The following is a 15,054-nucleotide window of genomic DNA, read 5'->3' as shown; positions in this document are numbered from 1 at the left end:
AAAATACATATGAAATTTACCATTAGTGGCATTTAGTACCCTCATGGTGTTGTGCAGCCATCCCTTCTGGGGCCAGAACATCTCCATCATCCTGGAAGGAGACTCCATGCCCATTCACCGTCTCTTCTGATTCCCCTTCCCCCAGGCCCTGGCAACCACCAATCTGTCTCTGTAGATTTACCTGTTCTGGACATTTCATATACATGGAATTATATACTGTGTGGTATTTTGTATGTCTGATTTCTTTCACTCAGCACAATGCTTTTTTTTTTTTTTTAATTTTATTTGAGAGAGAGAGAGAGGGAGAGCAAGAGAGAGCAGAAGCAGGGGGAGGGGCTGAGGGAGAGGGAGAAGCAGACTTCCCACTGAGCAGGAAGCCCAATGTGGGACTCAATCCCAGGACACTGGATTAGGATCACGACCTGAGCTGAAGGCAGATGCTCAACTGACTGAGCCACCAAGGGGCCCCAACTCAGCATAATGTTTTTAAGATCCACCCACAATGTAGTGTGTGTCAGTGTTTCATTCTTTTTATGGCTGAACAATATTCCTTTTTTTTCTTTAAGGTTTTATTTTTTTAAGTCATCTCTACACCCAACACGGGGCTTGAACTAACAACCCTGAGATCAAGAGTCCCAAGCTTGGGATGCTTGGGTGGCTCAGTCCATTGGGCATGTGCCTTTGGTCTGGTCGAGATCCCAGGGTCTTGGGATTGAGTCCTGCATCCAGCTCCTTGTTTGGCAAGGAGCCTGCTTCTCCCTCTGTCTGCCTCTCCCCCTGCTTGTGCTCTCCCTCTCTCTGACAAATAAATAAATTAAAAAAAAAAAAAAAGAATCACATGCTCTACTAACTGAGTCAGTCAGGCACCCCCAAATAATATTCCATTTTGGGGAGCTACCCCCCATATTGTTTATCTATTCATTTGTTGATGGACATGTGGGTTGTTTCTGCCTTTTGGAGGAGAGAATGTATCTTAAAAAAAAAAAAAAGATTTTATTTATTTATTTGACAGAGAGAGAGAGACAGTGAGAGAGGGAATACAAGTAGGGGGAGTGGGAGAGGGAGAGAAGCAGGCTTCCTGCTGAGCAAGGAGCCCAATGTGGGGCTCGATCCCAGGACCCTGGGATCATGACCTGAGCCAAAGGTAGATGCTTAACGACTGAGCCACCCAGGCGCCCCGAGAATGTATCTTTTAAAAAGATCTATTTATTTATTTGAGAGAGAGAGAGCAAGCGAGAGAGAGCGAGCATGCACACAAGCGGAAGGGGCAGAGGGAGAGGGAGAGAGAATCCCAAGCAGACTCCTCACTGAGCACAGAGGCCAACGTGGGGCTTGATCTCACAAGTCTGAAATCATGACCTGAGCCAAAATCAAGAGTTGGAGGCTCAACTGATCACACCACTCAGGTGCCCTGAGAATATACTTCATTTAATCATTTGTAATTTAATTTTATAACTGTTAAATATTGAGATGTATGGTATGTGGATTTCCCTTTGTATTCTTGTCCCATATTCCACAATGAAGCAAGATTATTCTATTTACCATTGTGTCTGTCTCCCAAACTCAACTGCACCTTCCAAGTCTGATTTGTTTCTTTATTCCCAGCATTGGGGTAGACACCTCATGCATATCATTAAATAATTCTTAAGCAACTGTTTTGTATCAGGCACTGTTCTAGGCATGGGGTAGTTGGGTCTAGGGGTGACCAAACAGAAAATACTGTAAGACAACTCACTTTTGGTGGTGGGGAGGAGAGAGATAATATACAAATAAAGGTAATTAATGACCATTGCTGTATAGGGTGAGTATAGAATAGCAGAGTCAGGGGTGCCTGGGTGGCTCAGTGGGTTAAAGCCTCTGCCTTCGGCTCAGGTCATGATCCCAGGGTCCTGAGATCAAGCCCTGCATCGGGCTCTCTGCTCAGCACGGAGTCTGCTTCCTCCTCTCTCTCTCTCTGCCTGCCTCTCCCCCTACTTGAGATCTCTGTCTGTCAAATAAATAATTAAAAATAGCAGGGTTCGGGTTATGGAGAAGGGCTGTGTGTGATGCAGGCTGGGTGATCAGGGACTATTTGTCTAAAGAGGTGATATTTGAGTCGAGACCCGCATAGCAGAAGCCAGCCATGTGATGAGCCATTCCAAGCAGAGAAAAAGGTAAGTAAGTGCAAAGGCCCTGAGGTAGGAGTGCACTTTGGGGGTGTTTGAGGGAAGCACAAAGGCTGGAATGGAGGAGTGAGGGAGAGAGTGTCAGAAGATGAGATCTGAGAAGTGGGTAGGGCCTTCTGGGTCAGAGAAGGGAATTTGGATTTTTCTTCTGAGTGTGATGGGGAGTCATTGGAGGGATGCCGAAGTGGCTGGGATAAGTAAGGGTGGAGAGAAGTGGAGAGAACATATTCAGAATATGTTTTGGGGGCAGAGCCTGCAGATCCAACAGCAATCCAACATATGGATGGATTGGAGCAGGGCTGAGAGAGGTTGAGGTAGATTCCCAGGTTTGGGGCATGAAAAACAAACTGTGTAAGTTGCCACACATAGTGAGGAGACCTGGGGGGATCCGAGAGTTCAGTCTTTTAAAAGTGTTCAGTTTGACACCTACTACACTGAGAGTGTTGGAGAGGAGTCCAAAACCCAGAGGAGAAGTCAGAGATGGAGATATAAATTTGAGAGACACCAGCACAGAGATGGCATTTAAAGTATGAGGTAGCTGGGGCACCTGGGTGGCTCGGTGGGTTAAAGCCTCTGCCTTCCGCTCAGGTCATGATCCCAGGGTCCTGGGATCAGGCCCCTCATCGGGTTCTCTGCTCAGTGGGGAGCCTGCTTTCCCCTCTCTCTCTCTGCCTCCCTCTCTGCCTACTTGTGATCTCTGTCTGTCAAATAAATAAATAAATAAAATATTTTAAAAAAATAAAGTATGAGGTAGGGATTGGTCAGGGGTTGAGTGCTGGGAGGAAAGACATAGTGTGCTCACACTGAGTAACTGATGAGAGCTTGATAAAGAGTTGGCTTATAAAGGTGTCGGGAGGCATCCCCTGACTGGCTCAGAGGAGCCCATGACCCTTGATCTCGGGGTTGAGTTCGAGCCGCACACTGGGTGTGGATATTACTTAAATAAATAAATAAACTTAGAAAAGAAAAAAAAAAAAAGGGAAAAGAAGAAGACAATCTGGGTTAGTAACAGCCAGAGGCTGTTTCCATGCCTTGGCTTTGGAGACAGAGCTGTGTGGAGTGGCTACCAGAAGGGAAAGGACACAGGCACTTCCCTCTCTCTCATCAGCCAACTCCATGGAAACCAGAGGGAAAGAAAACCTGTAATGCAGGTGAAACAGAAGCCTGAGAAGAAATGCCTGGGAGGGGATACCTGGGTGGCTCAGTCAGGTAAGAGTCTGCCTTTGGCTCAGGTAATGATCCCAGGATCCAGTTAAGAGTCTGCCTTTGGCTCAGGTAATGATCCCAGGATCCCAGGATCCCTAGTCCTGCATTGGCCTCCTAGATCAGCAGGGAGCCTGCTTCTCCCTCTGCCTGACGCTGCTCCCCTGCTAGTGCTCTCGCTCTCTCAAATACATAAGTCAAATCCTTAAAAAGAGAGAGAGAAATGCCTGCGAGATAGGAGGGAAACCAGGAGAAGATGGTGTCCTTGGAGACCAAGGAGCTAATGGAAAGGAAGTCAGGGAGGAACCAGTGACTGGATCTAGCAAATGAAGTCCATCAGTGTCCTTGGACTGAAAAGGCCCAGTGGGATGGTGGGACCAGGAGCCTTGTTAGCACCACCAAAGAGGAACAGGAAGTGATGAAGAGGAGAGAACACTATAGACAGCTCTTTCCAGAAGTATAGCTTTAATCCTCATTACCTCCCAAGGGAGTAGGTAGGTACTGCTTTCCCCATTTTACAGAGGAGAGAACTGGGCCTTGGAGAAGGTTGGTACCTTGCTCAGGTTTTGCGTGGGACAGAACTCACTGTAGGCCCAATTCCAATTGGGCCACTGGGGTTAAAGGGAGGAACTGGAGACTAGGATCCAGGAGAGGATGGGAAGGAGGGGAGTCACCACAGTAGGTAGAGAGCTGGGGGAGGGAGTGATCAGATATGGATTGTTGGAGGTTCCCAAGGCTGTTTAGCACCCTCCCCTCTTTCTCTAGGTAACTATTCTTTCTTCCTGGTCAACCCAGAATGGTGAAGTAGGGCCAGAGGACAGATTTGGAGAGGGCCTGGGGGAAGAGAGTGGAAAGTGTCTCTGGGGTCGTCGGCCTTGCCCTTGAACGCCACGGATCTGGCCCCCGCGGCTGGGAGCTGCTCCATACCGCAAGCTTGGATACCTCTCCAGGGCCTTTCCAGCTGCCTGGGCCCAAGGTGACCGCCTTTCAACCGCAGCTGCTCCGCTAAGCCCTGGGCGCGTTGTGTCCGTCCCTCCCACTTCCCTCAATCTGGAAGTGCACTTGGCCGCGGACGCCTCGCGGACTTTTCCAGGAGGGGTGAGGGGAAAGCAGCCTCTGGGCGTGACGGGGCCCATGGCACACCTCTCTGAAGAGGCCTCGCGGAGCCCAGAAACAGGGAGGGAGCCTGGGGCGCGCCATGAGAGGGCTCCTGGCGCCCCCTCCAGTCTGAGCCGTAGGCTGCAGGGGTACAATGTGGACGGACAGCCCGGAGGCCAGGGGCGTTGCTGCCCGCCGGCCTGGGCGGGGCTAGCAAGGTCCCGGAAAGATGGCTTTGGAGGACACCAGCACCAGAGGGCCAGTGGCTCAGACCCAGCCAGGGACACGGCTGGGGTCAGACCTCCTGGGAATGCCGGGGACGTGTGAGCGACGAGGTGCCACGGTGGCGCCCCGAGAGTTGAACGGTACCCAGACTTGCCGCCGAGTCCAGGTAAGCCCTTTTACAAGAAGTCTGGTACCCTGAACTGACCTGAGGCGCGTCAGAGCAGGAAAGGCGGTACCCTGCCGAGCCCCGCCCCTTTCCGCCCCGGGGGCGGGGCCGTAATCTTCCCTTCAGGTGCAGAGGGCGGTGCCCGACCCTGCCCCGGGGGGCAGTTCTTAGAGGCCAGGGGCAGGTCAGAGAAACTGCCGCTGTAGGCGACGCCTTGGAACCCGCGGGCGGTGACTGCCACAGGTGCCGCGCAGGGCACTGTGTCCGAGCTCTGGGCATCAAAACTCCGGCGCTGGAAACTAAGTCTTCCGAGCTGCTCCCAGCCCTGGACACCGAGGCCCCCGGGCCAGAGACCGGAGCCCTGGGGTCATCTGAAGAGCGGGGCCCCGAGGCCCCCGGGTCAGACAGCGAAGTCCGGGGCCTGCCCCAGAGCAGGACGCCGAAGTCCACAGGCCAGGAGGCAAGGTCTCCGTGCCCCCTTTAGAGCAGGGCGCGGAGATCCCTGAACAAGAGAGCGTAGTCCCTGGACCATCAGCGGGGCTGGACGCAGAACGCCCCGGGCCGTCTGCAGCTGAGGGTTTTGGGAGTCTCCGGTCCCGCAACCACGACCCCGAGCCGTCTGAAGCGCGAAGCGCGGGGTCCCCGAAGCACTGTCCTTTTCAGGATCCCAAGACCTCCTCCCCGGGGTCAGACTCCGAAGGCCCCCCGCAGCATTTTCTACCGCTCCCGAAGACCCCCCACCAGGGCCCCGAGGAGCCGCTCATGGAGACGCCCATTGAGCGAGAAATACGCCGCAGCTGCGAACGCGAGGAGAGCCTGCGCCGAAGCCGAGGCCTGAGCCCTCGCCGCGCAGGCCGAGAACTCGTCGAGCTGCGCGTGCGGCCGGTGCTCAGCCTGCCCGGCCCCGGCCCCGCGCTCCCGCGCGCCTTGGAGCGCGCGCGGGCGGGCGCGCAGATGCAGCGAGACATCGAGCGGGAGGCCCACCGTCAGGCGGCGCTAGCGAGCCCCACAGCCCCAGAGCCGCGCGCCCGGCCGCCGCCGCAGCCGTTGGGTGAGCTCCGGCGATTCTTTGAGGCCGCTGGGGGACGCGGCTCCTTGTCGGCGGCTGAAGGCGGCGCGGACCTGCAGGGGCTGCCGGATCCCGGAGGCCGGCCGCGCTTGGCCGTGCAGGGTCGGTGCCCGGTGCTGGCCCGCGCCCCGCCGCGGGTCGCGCCGTCGCTGCTGGAGCAGGAGGTGCGCGAGGTGCTTGAGCGCGAGCGGGAGCTGCAGCGCCAGCGGCTCAGCGTCTACGGCACCGCCGAGTTCAAGGAGCCCGCGCCGAGCCTCACGGGTAAGCACGCGCGCCCCGACGCTGGGGTCTGTCAGGGCTCCAGCCGCCCTCACCGACTGCCCAACTCCAGTGGCCCCACTTCTGGCCCTCAAGGTATCCCCCTCAGGCTTCCAGAAGCCCTGCGCTCCACCCTGTACTCGGGATGGTCGACTCCCGAATCCACCTCACTAGGCTCTTGGTGAGGAAGGGAGGGGGGTTCTAGGTGTCTTTATCGGGTCCCAGGGAACCCTATCTGGGTTCTGGCACTCCTGGAGCCACTTCCGCACTCTGGGTTCGCCTCCCTCCTCCCTCAGGTTGCTCCCTCCTTCAGAATGGAGGTTTCCATGGGAAGGAGGGTAAACGCCTGTGTGTTTAAGGGGCGCGGCCGGCCTCCTTGGTCCTGGCCGCCTCCAGCTGGTGACAGGAGGGGCAACCCCGGCTGAGCGCCCCTTCCCCCGCAGCGAGCAGCGGCGACGGAAAGCTGGCGGTGATCTGGCCTCCGCGCAGAAAGGCATCTGAGAGCGGCTTGGAGCAGGTGGGAACCCCCTTTCTCCTCTTGCCTCAAGGGCTGGTCGCTCTTCCCTCCCCTCACCCCGGGCGCCAGGGTGCTGGGCCAGGGAAAAGTGCACCCCCGCGCCCTTCGGAAACTCACTGTAGGCTAGGGCACAAAGTTCTGGGCACGGCCCGGGAGTGACCAGGATGCGGTAGTCCCAGGGCCCAAACCGCCCCACCCTGTGACTGGGTGTCGTTCCTGCGGGTGCGCGGGTCCTTAAAGTCAGCCTTCCGTCTGGCGTCCTCTCCCCAGGAGGAGCAGAAGACTTGATGTTCCAGCAGGCTGGGACCCCCTGCCAGACGTAACGTGTACATCAGAGGAAACTGGTAGGGCTGCCCAGGTGCTCTCAGAATCCACTGAAGGCCTGGAAGAAGGCCAGCGGGTCTGCACAGGACAAGATGAAATCGACCAGCCCTTCCTTGAACCTGACTTTGTGAAACTGACCAGTCTCTTCTATAAAACTGTTAGTCCCCACTGGGGAACACTACCACTCTCAAACCGCCAGTGAAACTCCAGCCCTTCTCCGCCTAACTGCAAACCGAGCTGGTCTCTGCCTCTGGCCTTTGCAATTAGGGGACCAGGGTCTCCGCCTCGGCTATCCTCACTCCCCAATAAAGCCCTTTCTTTCTGGGCCGTTGAGGCTGTTTTCCTCTGGGTCCTCTTCGTCTGGGCTGGGGCGGGAGCGCGCCCGGCAGAGGAAGTCCCGAGAAAGCTGCAGGAGGCACGGGCCAGAATACAGAACGTGCCCCTTAGTGCCAAGTTCTGGGGCTGCTGGTCTCCCCCGGCCCTGGTCGGGTCCTGTTGCCCCCTGGCGGCGGATGCGCAAACTGCGGCGTTCGGACGAATGAACTCAAGCCCTCGCTTTTTCCAGACAGCGTCAACATTTATTGGTGCCAACGGAATGCCCGGAGCTGGGCGCTGGCTAGACAGAGGTGATAAGAGGTTGTTCCTGCCCTGAGGACGTAAACAATAGCTACCCCCCAAAATGGGGTGGTGGTGAAGGTACAAGCTTCTCAACAGGGTATAAAAGGCCATATATAATCTGTCCAGCTATGGCAAACTTCACATGCCTTATAGATCCCAGACAGATATTAAGGAGAGAAATGGGGTGTGCTGTAAAATGCCTTGTTTCAACGGGCAGATAAGTGTTCCTCCATATCAACAGTACTACCAATGAGTGAACTCAATGGCACCAGAGCTTCTGATTTCCAAAAGGTTGGGGGGTGGTGAGGAGGGAACCCAGCCTTTAAAAGAAATCTAGGGGAGTCAGGTTGACTCAGACAGTTAAGCATGTGACTTGCGTTCAGGTTATAATCTGCAATCTGGAGATGGTGCTCCATGTCTGCCTCCCCACCCTCGGCAGGGGAGTCTGCTTCTGCCCCTGGCCCTCCCCCTCTGCTTGTGCATTCACTCACTCTCTCTCAAATAAATAAAATCTTTAAAAAAATAAAAGAGAGGGCCACCTGGGTGGCTTAGTCATTAAGCGTCCTCTTCTGCTGGGGTCATGATCCCAGGGTCCTGTGATCTGGCTGCCTCCGGCTCCCTGCTGGGCAGAGTGCCTGCTTCTCCCTCTCCCACTCCCCCTGCTTGTATGCCCCCTCTCACTGTCTCTGTCAAATAAATAAAGTCTTTTAAAAATAATAATAAAAGAGAAATCTACTGAACTTTAAATGTGACTTTTGGGGCACTCGGGTGGCTCAGGTCATGATCCCAGGGTCCTGGGATTGAGTCCCACCATAGTGCTCCCTGCTCAGCTGGGAGCCTGCTTCTCCCTCTGCAACTCCCCCTGCTTGTGCTCTCTTTCTCTCAAATAAATAAATAAAATATTAAAAAAATAACTAGAAAACTTTTTAAATTGGGGGTGGGGGACAGGAGGTGCAATGAGCAGCAGCCATTTGCCATAGAGCTTGTAGCTCAACTGGCAAGCCCTTCTTAATTTCTCTCCTAAGCTGAGGGGTTCAAGTCCCCCTTTGATGGAGTTCAAGAGAGTCTGTGAACACCCTAACTTGGATAACTGTATCTGTGCGCTTTTATTCTTTGGTTTTAGGGTATCGGCTTTTTAGGGGCGCCCTGAGACCAAGGGAAGACCCAGGAATGTTTTAGAATCATTGTTTCAACTCTTGGATTTGTCCAACTCTGTATGCCCTGGGTCTAGCAACAGGCTTGATTCTCCATAGGGAGGACAAGTAGCTAATTAAGAATGAAAGAATGCTCACACAGCATTGGACCCCCCGAGAAGCTCAGTCCAAAAAGGAACCACTTGATTCCGGCATCAGCACACTGAGCACATACTTAATGGTGACTCTGCTGAGAGAGCAAAGATCCAGCACTGCCAAGGAGGGAAATGGAAAGAGCTAGAGCAGATTTTTTTTTTAAGATTTTATTTATTGGGGCGCCTGGGTGGCTCAGTGGGTCATGATCTCAGGGTCCTGGGATCGAGCCCCACATCAGGCTCTCTGTTCAGTGAGGAGCCTGCTTCCCCCTCTCTCTATGCCTGCCTTTCTGCCTACTTGTGATCTTTCTGTCAAATAAAATCATTAAAAAAAGATTTTATTTATTTATGACAGAAAGAGCGAGAGAGGAAACACAAGCACAGGGGAGCTGGAGAGGGAGAAGCAGGCTCCCCACCTTAGCAGGGAGCCCAATATGGGGCTAGATCCCAGGACGCAGGGGCCACCCAGGCGCCCCCAGAGCAGATTCTTAATTCCCAGCAGGGTTGCTAAGAACTAAGCCTGTAGAGTTGACAGCACTACTTAAGTGTGGACCTGGGTTCTCCACCTTCCCTGCCCTGACTCCGTTGAGGCACCCTTACGCCAAGCAAATCAGAATCTGAGGGGCAGCTTGGCTTTAGTATTTTTTAAAGCTCTACAGGTGTTTCCCACATGGAGCCAAGTGTGAGAACCATCATGTAGGTACATGTAGGCTAGCAGTTCTCAAACTGTAGCGTTTGGACCAGCAGCCTCTGGATGGCTTGGGAACTTCTCACATTCTGGGCCCCCAACCCAGACTTAAAAATTAGAACCTCCACACGATTCCATGCTAAAGGTGGAGAATCACTGTTATAGATAGTTCAAAAGCAACAGGATTCAGGACATCAAACCTGTTTCCTTCTTCTCCAAGTACTGTCACCATGCGCCAGAAATCATTAGTCTTTTTTTTTTTTTAAGATTTTATTTATTTGTTTGTTTGACAGAGATCACAAGTAGGCAGAGAGGCAGGCAGAGAGAGATGGGGAAGCAGGCTCCCTGCTAAGCAGTGAGGCCAATGTGGAGCTTGATCCCTGGGCCCTGGGATCATGACCTGAGCTGAAGGCAGAGGCTTTGATCCACTGAACTACCCAGGCGCCCCCAGAAATCTTTAGTCTTAAGTGGCCTGTGGATTTGCCTTAGAGACATAGTCTAAAGCTATGTCTGAACTGAGATGTGCTGTAAGTATGAAAGACACACCAAACTTCAAAGACTTATTAACTGAAAGGGGGAACTATCTCAATTTCTTGCATTGAGTATATGTTGAAATAGTATTTTGGATATATTGGGTTAAATAAAAATCACTAAGATTTATCTGCCTTTTTTTTTTTTTTAACCTCACCTTTTAAAATGGAGTTACTAGGCGGTTTGAAATTACATATATGACTCGCATTTGTGGCTCAATTTAAACTTCTATGGACTAAGCTAAAGAGTTTACAGTGTGTGTGTGTGTGTGTGTGTGTGTGTGTGTGTGTGTGTGTGTAACTCACAGGGACTAATTTAAAACCGTATTAGGGGGTGCCTGGGTGGCTCAGTTGGTTGAGCAACTGCCTTCAGCTCAGGTCATGATCCCCTGGAGTCCCGGGGTTGAGTCCTGGGATCAAGTCCCGCATAGGGCTCCCAGCTCCGCGGGGAGTTTGCTTCTCCCTGTGACCTTCTCCCCTCTCATGCCTTCTCTCACTCACTCTCTCTCCCTCTCTCAATGGATAAATAAAATCTTAAAAAAAAAAAAAAAAGTATTAGAGAGCTTCAGAATCCCCTCGAACTCATTGAGACTAAACAATCTTAATGAAGTCAAATTGTACCCCCCGGCCCCCCACAAAGATGAAACGTTTTGGTGTCCATTCCGGACGACTCACTTTACCTCTCACGTCCGTTTTTGTCGTCTTAAACTGGGGTTTACACTACTGTGTGCCAGGGAGTTTTAGGTGAGTGCTTTGCTCAAAAACTTAAAGGTTAGGTCTCCCCTGACTCCAAAAATGCTACAAGGAACGAAAAGGCATGCCTTAAATGAGGGGGTAACTCGCAGATGAGTGACAGCCGGGTGAGGAAGGACACCCTTCCTCTCGCAAGGGACCAGCTGCAATCGCCCGGCCACTTGCCCGCTGTAGCTTTGAATAGGTGAATTTACCACAACCCGGGTCTCCTTTCTTGTCCAAGGTCGGAGTTAAGCTTAGAGATCCCAAGTTGGAGTTCCTTACGGCTTTCCCACCCGCCCGCGCCCGGGATACCCCGCCGAGTAAGACGATCTGCCCACTCCATGACCCAAAAGCTGGAAGAAGAAGATTTAACTCCGGCCTTTCGGAAACTGACCCGGGGCCCTTTCCTGGGGCACGTCGGGAAATATAGTCTTTTCGGTAAAAAGCCACTTCCGGGTCAAAACACGGGAGTGGGCGTGGCTCCGGGGTCCCTTCCCCCATTGGGCGTTGAATTTCCCGGCTACCCAAAACTTGCGGTTTTTTGGGTTCCGGTTGTTGACAGGCACCGCTACTTCCCTTTTAGCTTCATGTGCGCCTCTGCGCATGCCTTGAGCGCTTGTCCGCCAGTCGAGGGACTTTGGTTTTGTTTCAAAGACTACATTTCCCAGAAGGCCGCGCGAGTGGGCGGGGCTCCCTCGCCCCAAGGGGTGGGGCGCGGCACTGCGAGCGGAGGCTGAGCCTGTGACCTCTTTCTTTCTTTTATTTAACGCAAAACTGGTGTGTCCAAACGAAGGGCTCCGCGGCCGAGCCGGACTCGGTGCCCACTGGCCAGCTCGGCCTGGCCCCTTGGAAGGCGAGGCCGAGGTGCCCTGGGAGAACGAGTGAGCCCCTCCCCTGCTCCCTCTCCTGGAGTTTGGAACTGTCAAGCTCCAGCTTACACCCTCTCTCCAGGCTCAAGACCCCTGCGCGGCCCACGCCGCGGGCCCGGCCGCGCTCGGGGGCCGGGCCGGGCCTGCCTGGCCCGTGAGGATCTGCACCAGCAGGTCGGTGGCCAGCATGTGCGAGGGCTCCTCAAAGCCGATGGTCAGTAGCTGCTGGTAGTCCCCAGGCGGCTGCGGGCACAAAATCCTGGGGGCCAGGACAGACAGGCCAGGACGTGAGCCCCCTGCTTCTCGGGAGTCCCTCCCCTCAAGTGAAAGGCTGTAGCTGAAAGCGGCTTTGTTTCAGCTGGGGGTGGGAAAAACCCTGGGGGGAAAGTGGTTTCCTTGTTGATGAGAAATCTAGAGGGTAATGGCTCTAGGAGGCTGAACAGCTCTAGCCCTGACCTCGCCTATCACCCAGCTAGCTGTGTGTCCTTGGGCAGGTAACTTAACCTCTCTGAGCACCTGTTTTCTTTGTAAAATGGTGCTTAAACTGTAGACCTCAATGGGTTGTTACACAAGTCTGCATAAAGCACTTTTCAGGGCACAATAAAATACTGTCCTTATTACCAAGGGAAACAATATTGGGGGAAGTTGGTCTTTGGTGGGGTTCTGCCCCTCCCTCCAAGTCCCAAACCCACTTTGCCATCACCCTAACTCCTACCATGAATAAAGGTCATCCTCGGGAGGTCCTAGCGGCACCCACCGGCCAATGGACCACAGCTTCTGGATCTGGGGGCACGAATTGGCTGGACTCTTGCCTGTGTCTTCCCATGTATCCCGATAGCACAGAAAGTAGCTGGGAGGGGAGGGGGCATTCAGTTAAGAATGAACAGTTTCCTAGCTTCTTCTGTTGAGGGCTTTGCTTTTGGGGGTGAGGTGGAACCCCTCAGAATTTGCCCTCAAATTCTCAGGTGGCTCAATACTGAGGCTTTTTCTCCCTGTCAGCTTACTTTTAAGATGAGGACTTTTACATTAACGGGAGGGTGAGGTGTTTTTTGTTTTTTGTTTTTTTAAAGGTGGGGATGGCCTTTCAAAGATCTTTGGTTTCCTGCTTGGCTTTCCATGCTCTGGTGGTGGTGGTCACCAGAGACCTACACTGGCATTCTGCAGAGAGAGGGGAAAACTTTGGTTCTATTAGGGGACTCACTAATCCACATGGGAATCTTGTCCCCTGCTGCTGGGCTCTGGGGTGGTTTCCAGGTTCCAACGCATCTTCTTGTAGAGGTATCTGGGGAAGTGGCTGGCGGTGTAGGCGGCTGGGGCACAGTATCTGAAGATGGACACCTCGTGAGCAGGGCTGATGGAGAACCTCCCGCAGAAGAAACAAGAGATGCTGGCAGGAGATGGGAAAGTCGGGAGTGAGGCTGGGCTCTGGAGTCCACCCTCTCCCCACCCCCATTCCTGTGTCCTACCCTTTTACCTTAGGGGGTCAGTATCCTCCAGGTCCACGAACCCAAAGGAGGCATACATGAGGACCAGCTGTTCCAGGCGCAGGGTCAGCTGTTGGGAGATCTCCAACAGCTGCATGGAAGAAGGGGTGTAATGAGATTAGCTGGCCTACCAGGATCACCCTCCCCCCACCCTCTCCCACTCCTGAGGGGTGAAGAAAGGGGAATAGGGTCTAGGAAACCTGCTCCACACACCCCCTTTCGGACCAGCTCCTGCAGGGCTCCATAGATGGGGGGCACACTCCGTGCAGCTGCCTCCAGGTAGAGAAAGTAGGGCTCACACATCTGTAAGAAGGTGGGCATGGCCTTTGCCAGCTGTTCCTTCTGTACTCGGTCCCTGCTAAAGGGAAAAGAGGGCCTTTGCCTGGGGTCCCTCACTCCCCATTTCCCATTCTACTCACTGCTGACTTTTACCCCTGGCCTGGACCCCGTATTGAAAATTCCACCTGCGCCAGGCCTTTATCAGAGTATCTTCCGGGACCATTTCCATCAAAACCATTGGGAACACTTGTTAAGATGCTGACACCTGAGTTCTACCACTGACTTTCACTCAAAATTTCCTGTAGGGTGGAGCCCAGAAATTTAGGGTTTAAACAGCCTCCCCCAAAATTCCAATGGATACTGAAATGTAAGAATTTCAGTCCCTTTCCCCCTGGGTTGGGCATCACACTATCCTTTGGTGGTGGTCGTGGTGGGGCTCTCACACTGGTAGCCAGCTGGGCCAAATCTGGCACAGATTGGTTTTGTTTAGCCTGCCCAGAGTTCAAAATGTAAGCCAACAGTTAAAAACTGGGAGAAAAGTCCTCATGAATTGGGGGCCCCTGGGGCCCACCTAATAGCAGGCACTCCCTAACCCCAAATTTCTACACAGTTCTTATCACTCTTCGAGATGGGATCCGCAATCAACTAGCTTCATTTACGGTTTCTGGCTCCTGGTGCTTTTGAGTTTGGGAACCTAGCGTGTGTTGCCCATCCTATTACCCTCTCCTCAGTCTCATTCTCGGGACCTGGGACCCCATCCAGCATCACCTGTAAAGCAAGAAGCTCTGGAAATCATCTGCCTTCTTGAGCAGGTAGCGGAGCTGTTCGGTGATGGGGCTGAACATGGTGTCCAAGGGTAGGCGAGGAGGGGCGGGGCCTGGGCCGGGGGCCAGGGGCTCCGGGGAAGGAGTAGCGGTAGAGGCCTCCGGCAGCTGTCCCTGGACATCCTCCCGTTCTGCCTCCCGGGGGTTCCCAGGCCCGCCAGGGGACGCCGACCAGGAGGGGTCTCCGCAGGGCTGCGCCCCAGGTTCCAAGTCGTCCGGGGGCGGTGTTTCCCCAGGGCCCGGGGGGAGCGGCTCCACGAACCACTGCTCGGTAGCCATCGTGGGGTCGCAGGCGAGGACCGCAGCTCTTTAAGCCTCTGCCGCTCACGTTGGCCGCGGGTTCGACCCCGCCCCGGGAACCTCGGACTTGCCGGGACTGGGAATGCGGGCCGCCCCTCCAACTCGCCCCTGCCTCGACCTCTCTGCCCGCGCGGCGCCGCACGGAGGGAGTTCGCCTCGTTTGAATTTCAACACGCGGGAGGGGCGCGCCTCTCCGGTCGGCGCTGCGCGCCCGCGGGGCCCCGCGCACATGCGCGCTCCCGGAACCTGGCTTGGGGGACGCGTCCAGAGAAAAAGGCATCCTGGGCCGGTGCTGGCGCGGTCCCGTCCTGGGGTGCGGCCCGGGGGGCCAACACTTTTCTCCTAGGCGGTTTCCTAGGGAAGAGGGGTCTTTATCGAGCCTCCAAACCGGGGGTGCAGGTACATGAAGGGAGG

At 54.4% G+C, this 15,054-nt stretch overlaps 2 protein-coding genes across 2 annotated transcripts; one reads left to right on the top strand and one right to left on the bottom strand.

The window, feature by feature from the left end:
- Positions 1–4,684: 4,684 nt before the first annotated feature.
- Positions 4,685–8,379, top strand: MISP3 (MISP family member 3). Its single transcript, XM_080822026.1, has 4 exons — positions 4,685–4,857; positions 5,521–6,187; positions 6,628–6,701; positions 6,972–8,379. Exons 1-4 carry the CDS (start codon positions 4,696–4,698, stop codon positions 6,987–6,989), a joined length of 921 nt encoding a protein of 306 aa, XP_080678152.1. The 5' UTR covers positions 4,685–4,695; the 3' UTR covers positions 6,990–8,379.
- A 3,458-nt stretch (positions 8,380–11,837) lies between these two features.
- On the bottom strand, positions 11,838–14,619 carry LOC308347650 (UPF0575 protein C19orf67 homolog; the record flags this gene model as incomplete). The annotated part of the gene is made up of 6 exons (XM_080811252.1): positions 11,838–12,012; positions 12,469–12,603; positions 12,955–13,140; positions 13,228–13,328; positions 13,451–13,595; positions 14,285–14,619. 6 exons carry the CDS (start codon positions 14,617–14,619, stop codon positions 11,838–11,840), a joined length of 1,077 nt encoding a protein of 358 aa, XP_080667378.1.
- Positions 14,620–15,054: the final 435 nt, after the last annotated feature.

The sequence above is a fragment of the Martes martes genome (assembly GCF_963455335.1).
Source record: "Martes martes genome assembly, chromosome: 1".
NCBI lineage: Eukaryota > Metazoa > Chordata > Mammalia > Carnivora > Mustelidae > Martes > Martes martes.
The sequence above is the reverse complement of the archived record's forward strand: the minus strand, read 5'-3'. Positions and strand labels throughout refer to the sequence as shown.

Coding starts and splice junctions, on each gene's coding strand:
- MISP3 (XM_080822026.1), top strand. CDS start 4,696: ATGGCTTTGGAGGACACCAGCACCAGAGGGCCAGTGGCTCAGACCCAG. Junction 4,858..5,520: donor AGACTTGCCGCCGAGTCCAG/GTAAGCCCTTTT, acceptor TGTCCTTTTCAG/GATCCCAAGACCTCCTCCCC. Junction 6,188..6,627: donor GCCCGCGCCGAGCCTCACGG/GTAAGCACGCGC, acceptor CTTCCCCCGCAG/CGAGCAGCGGCGACGGAAAG.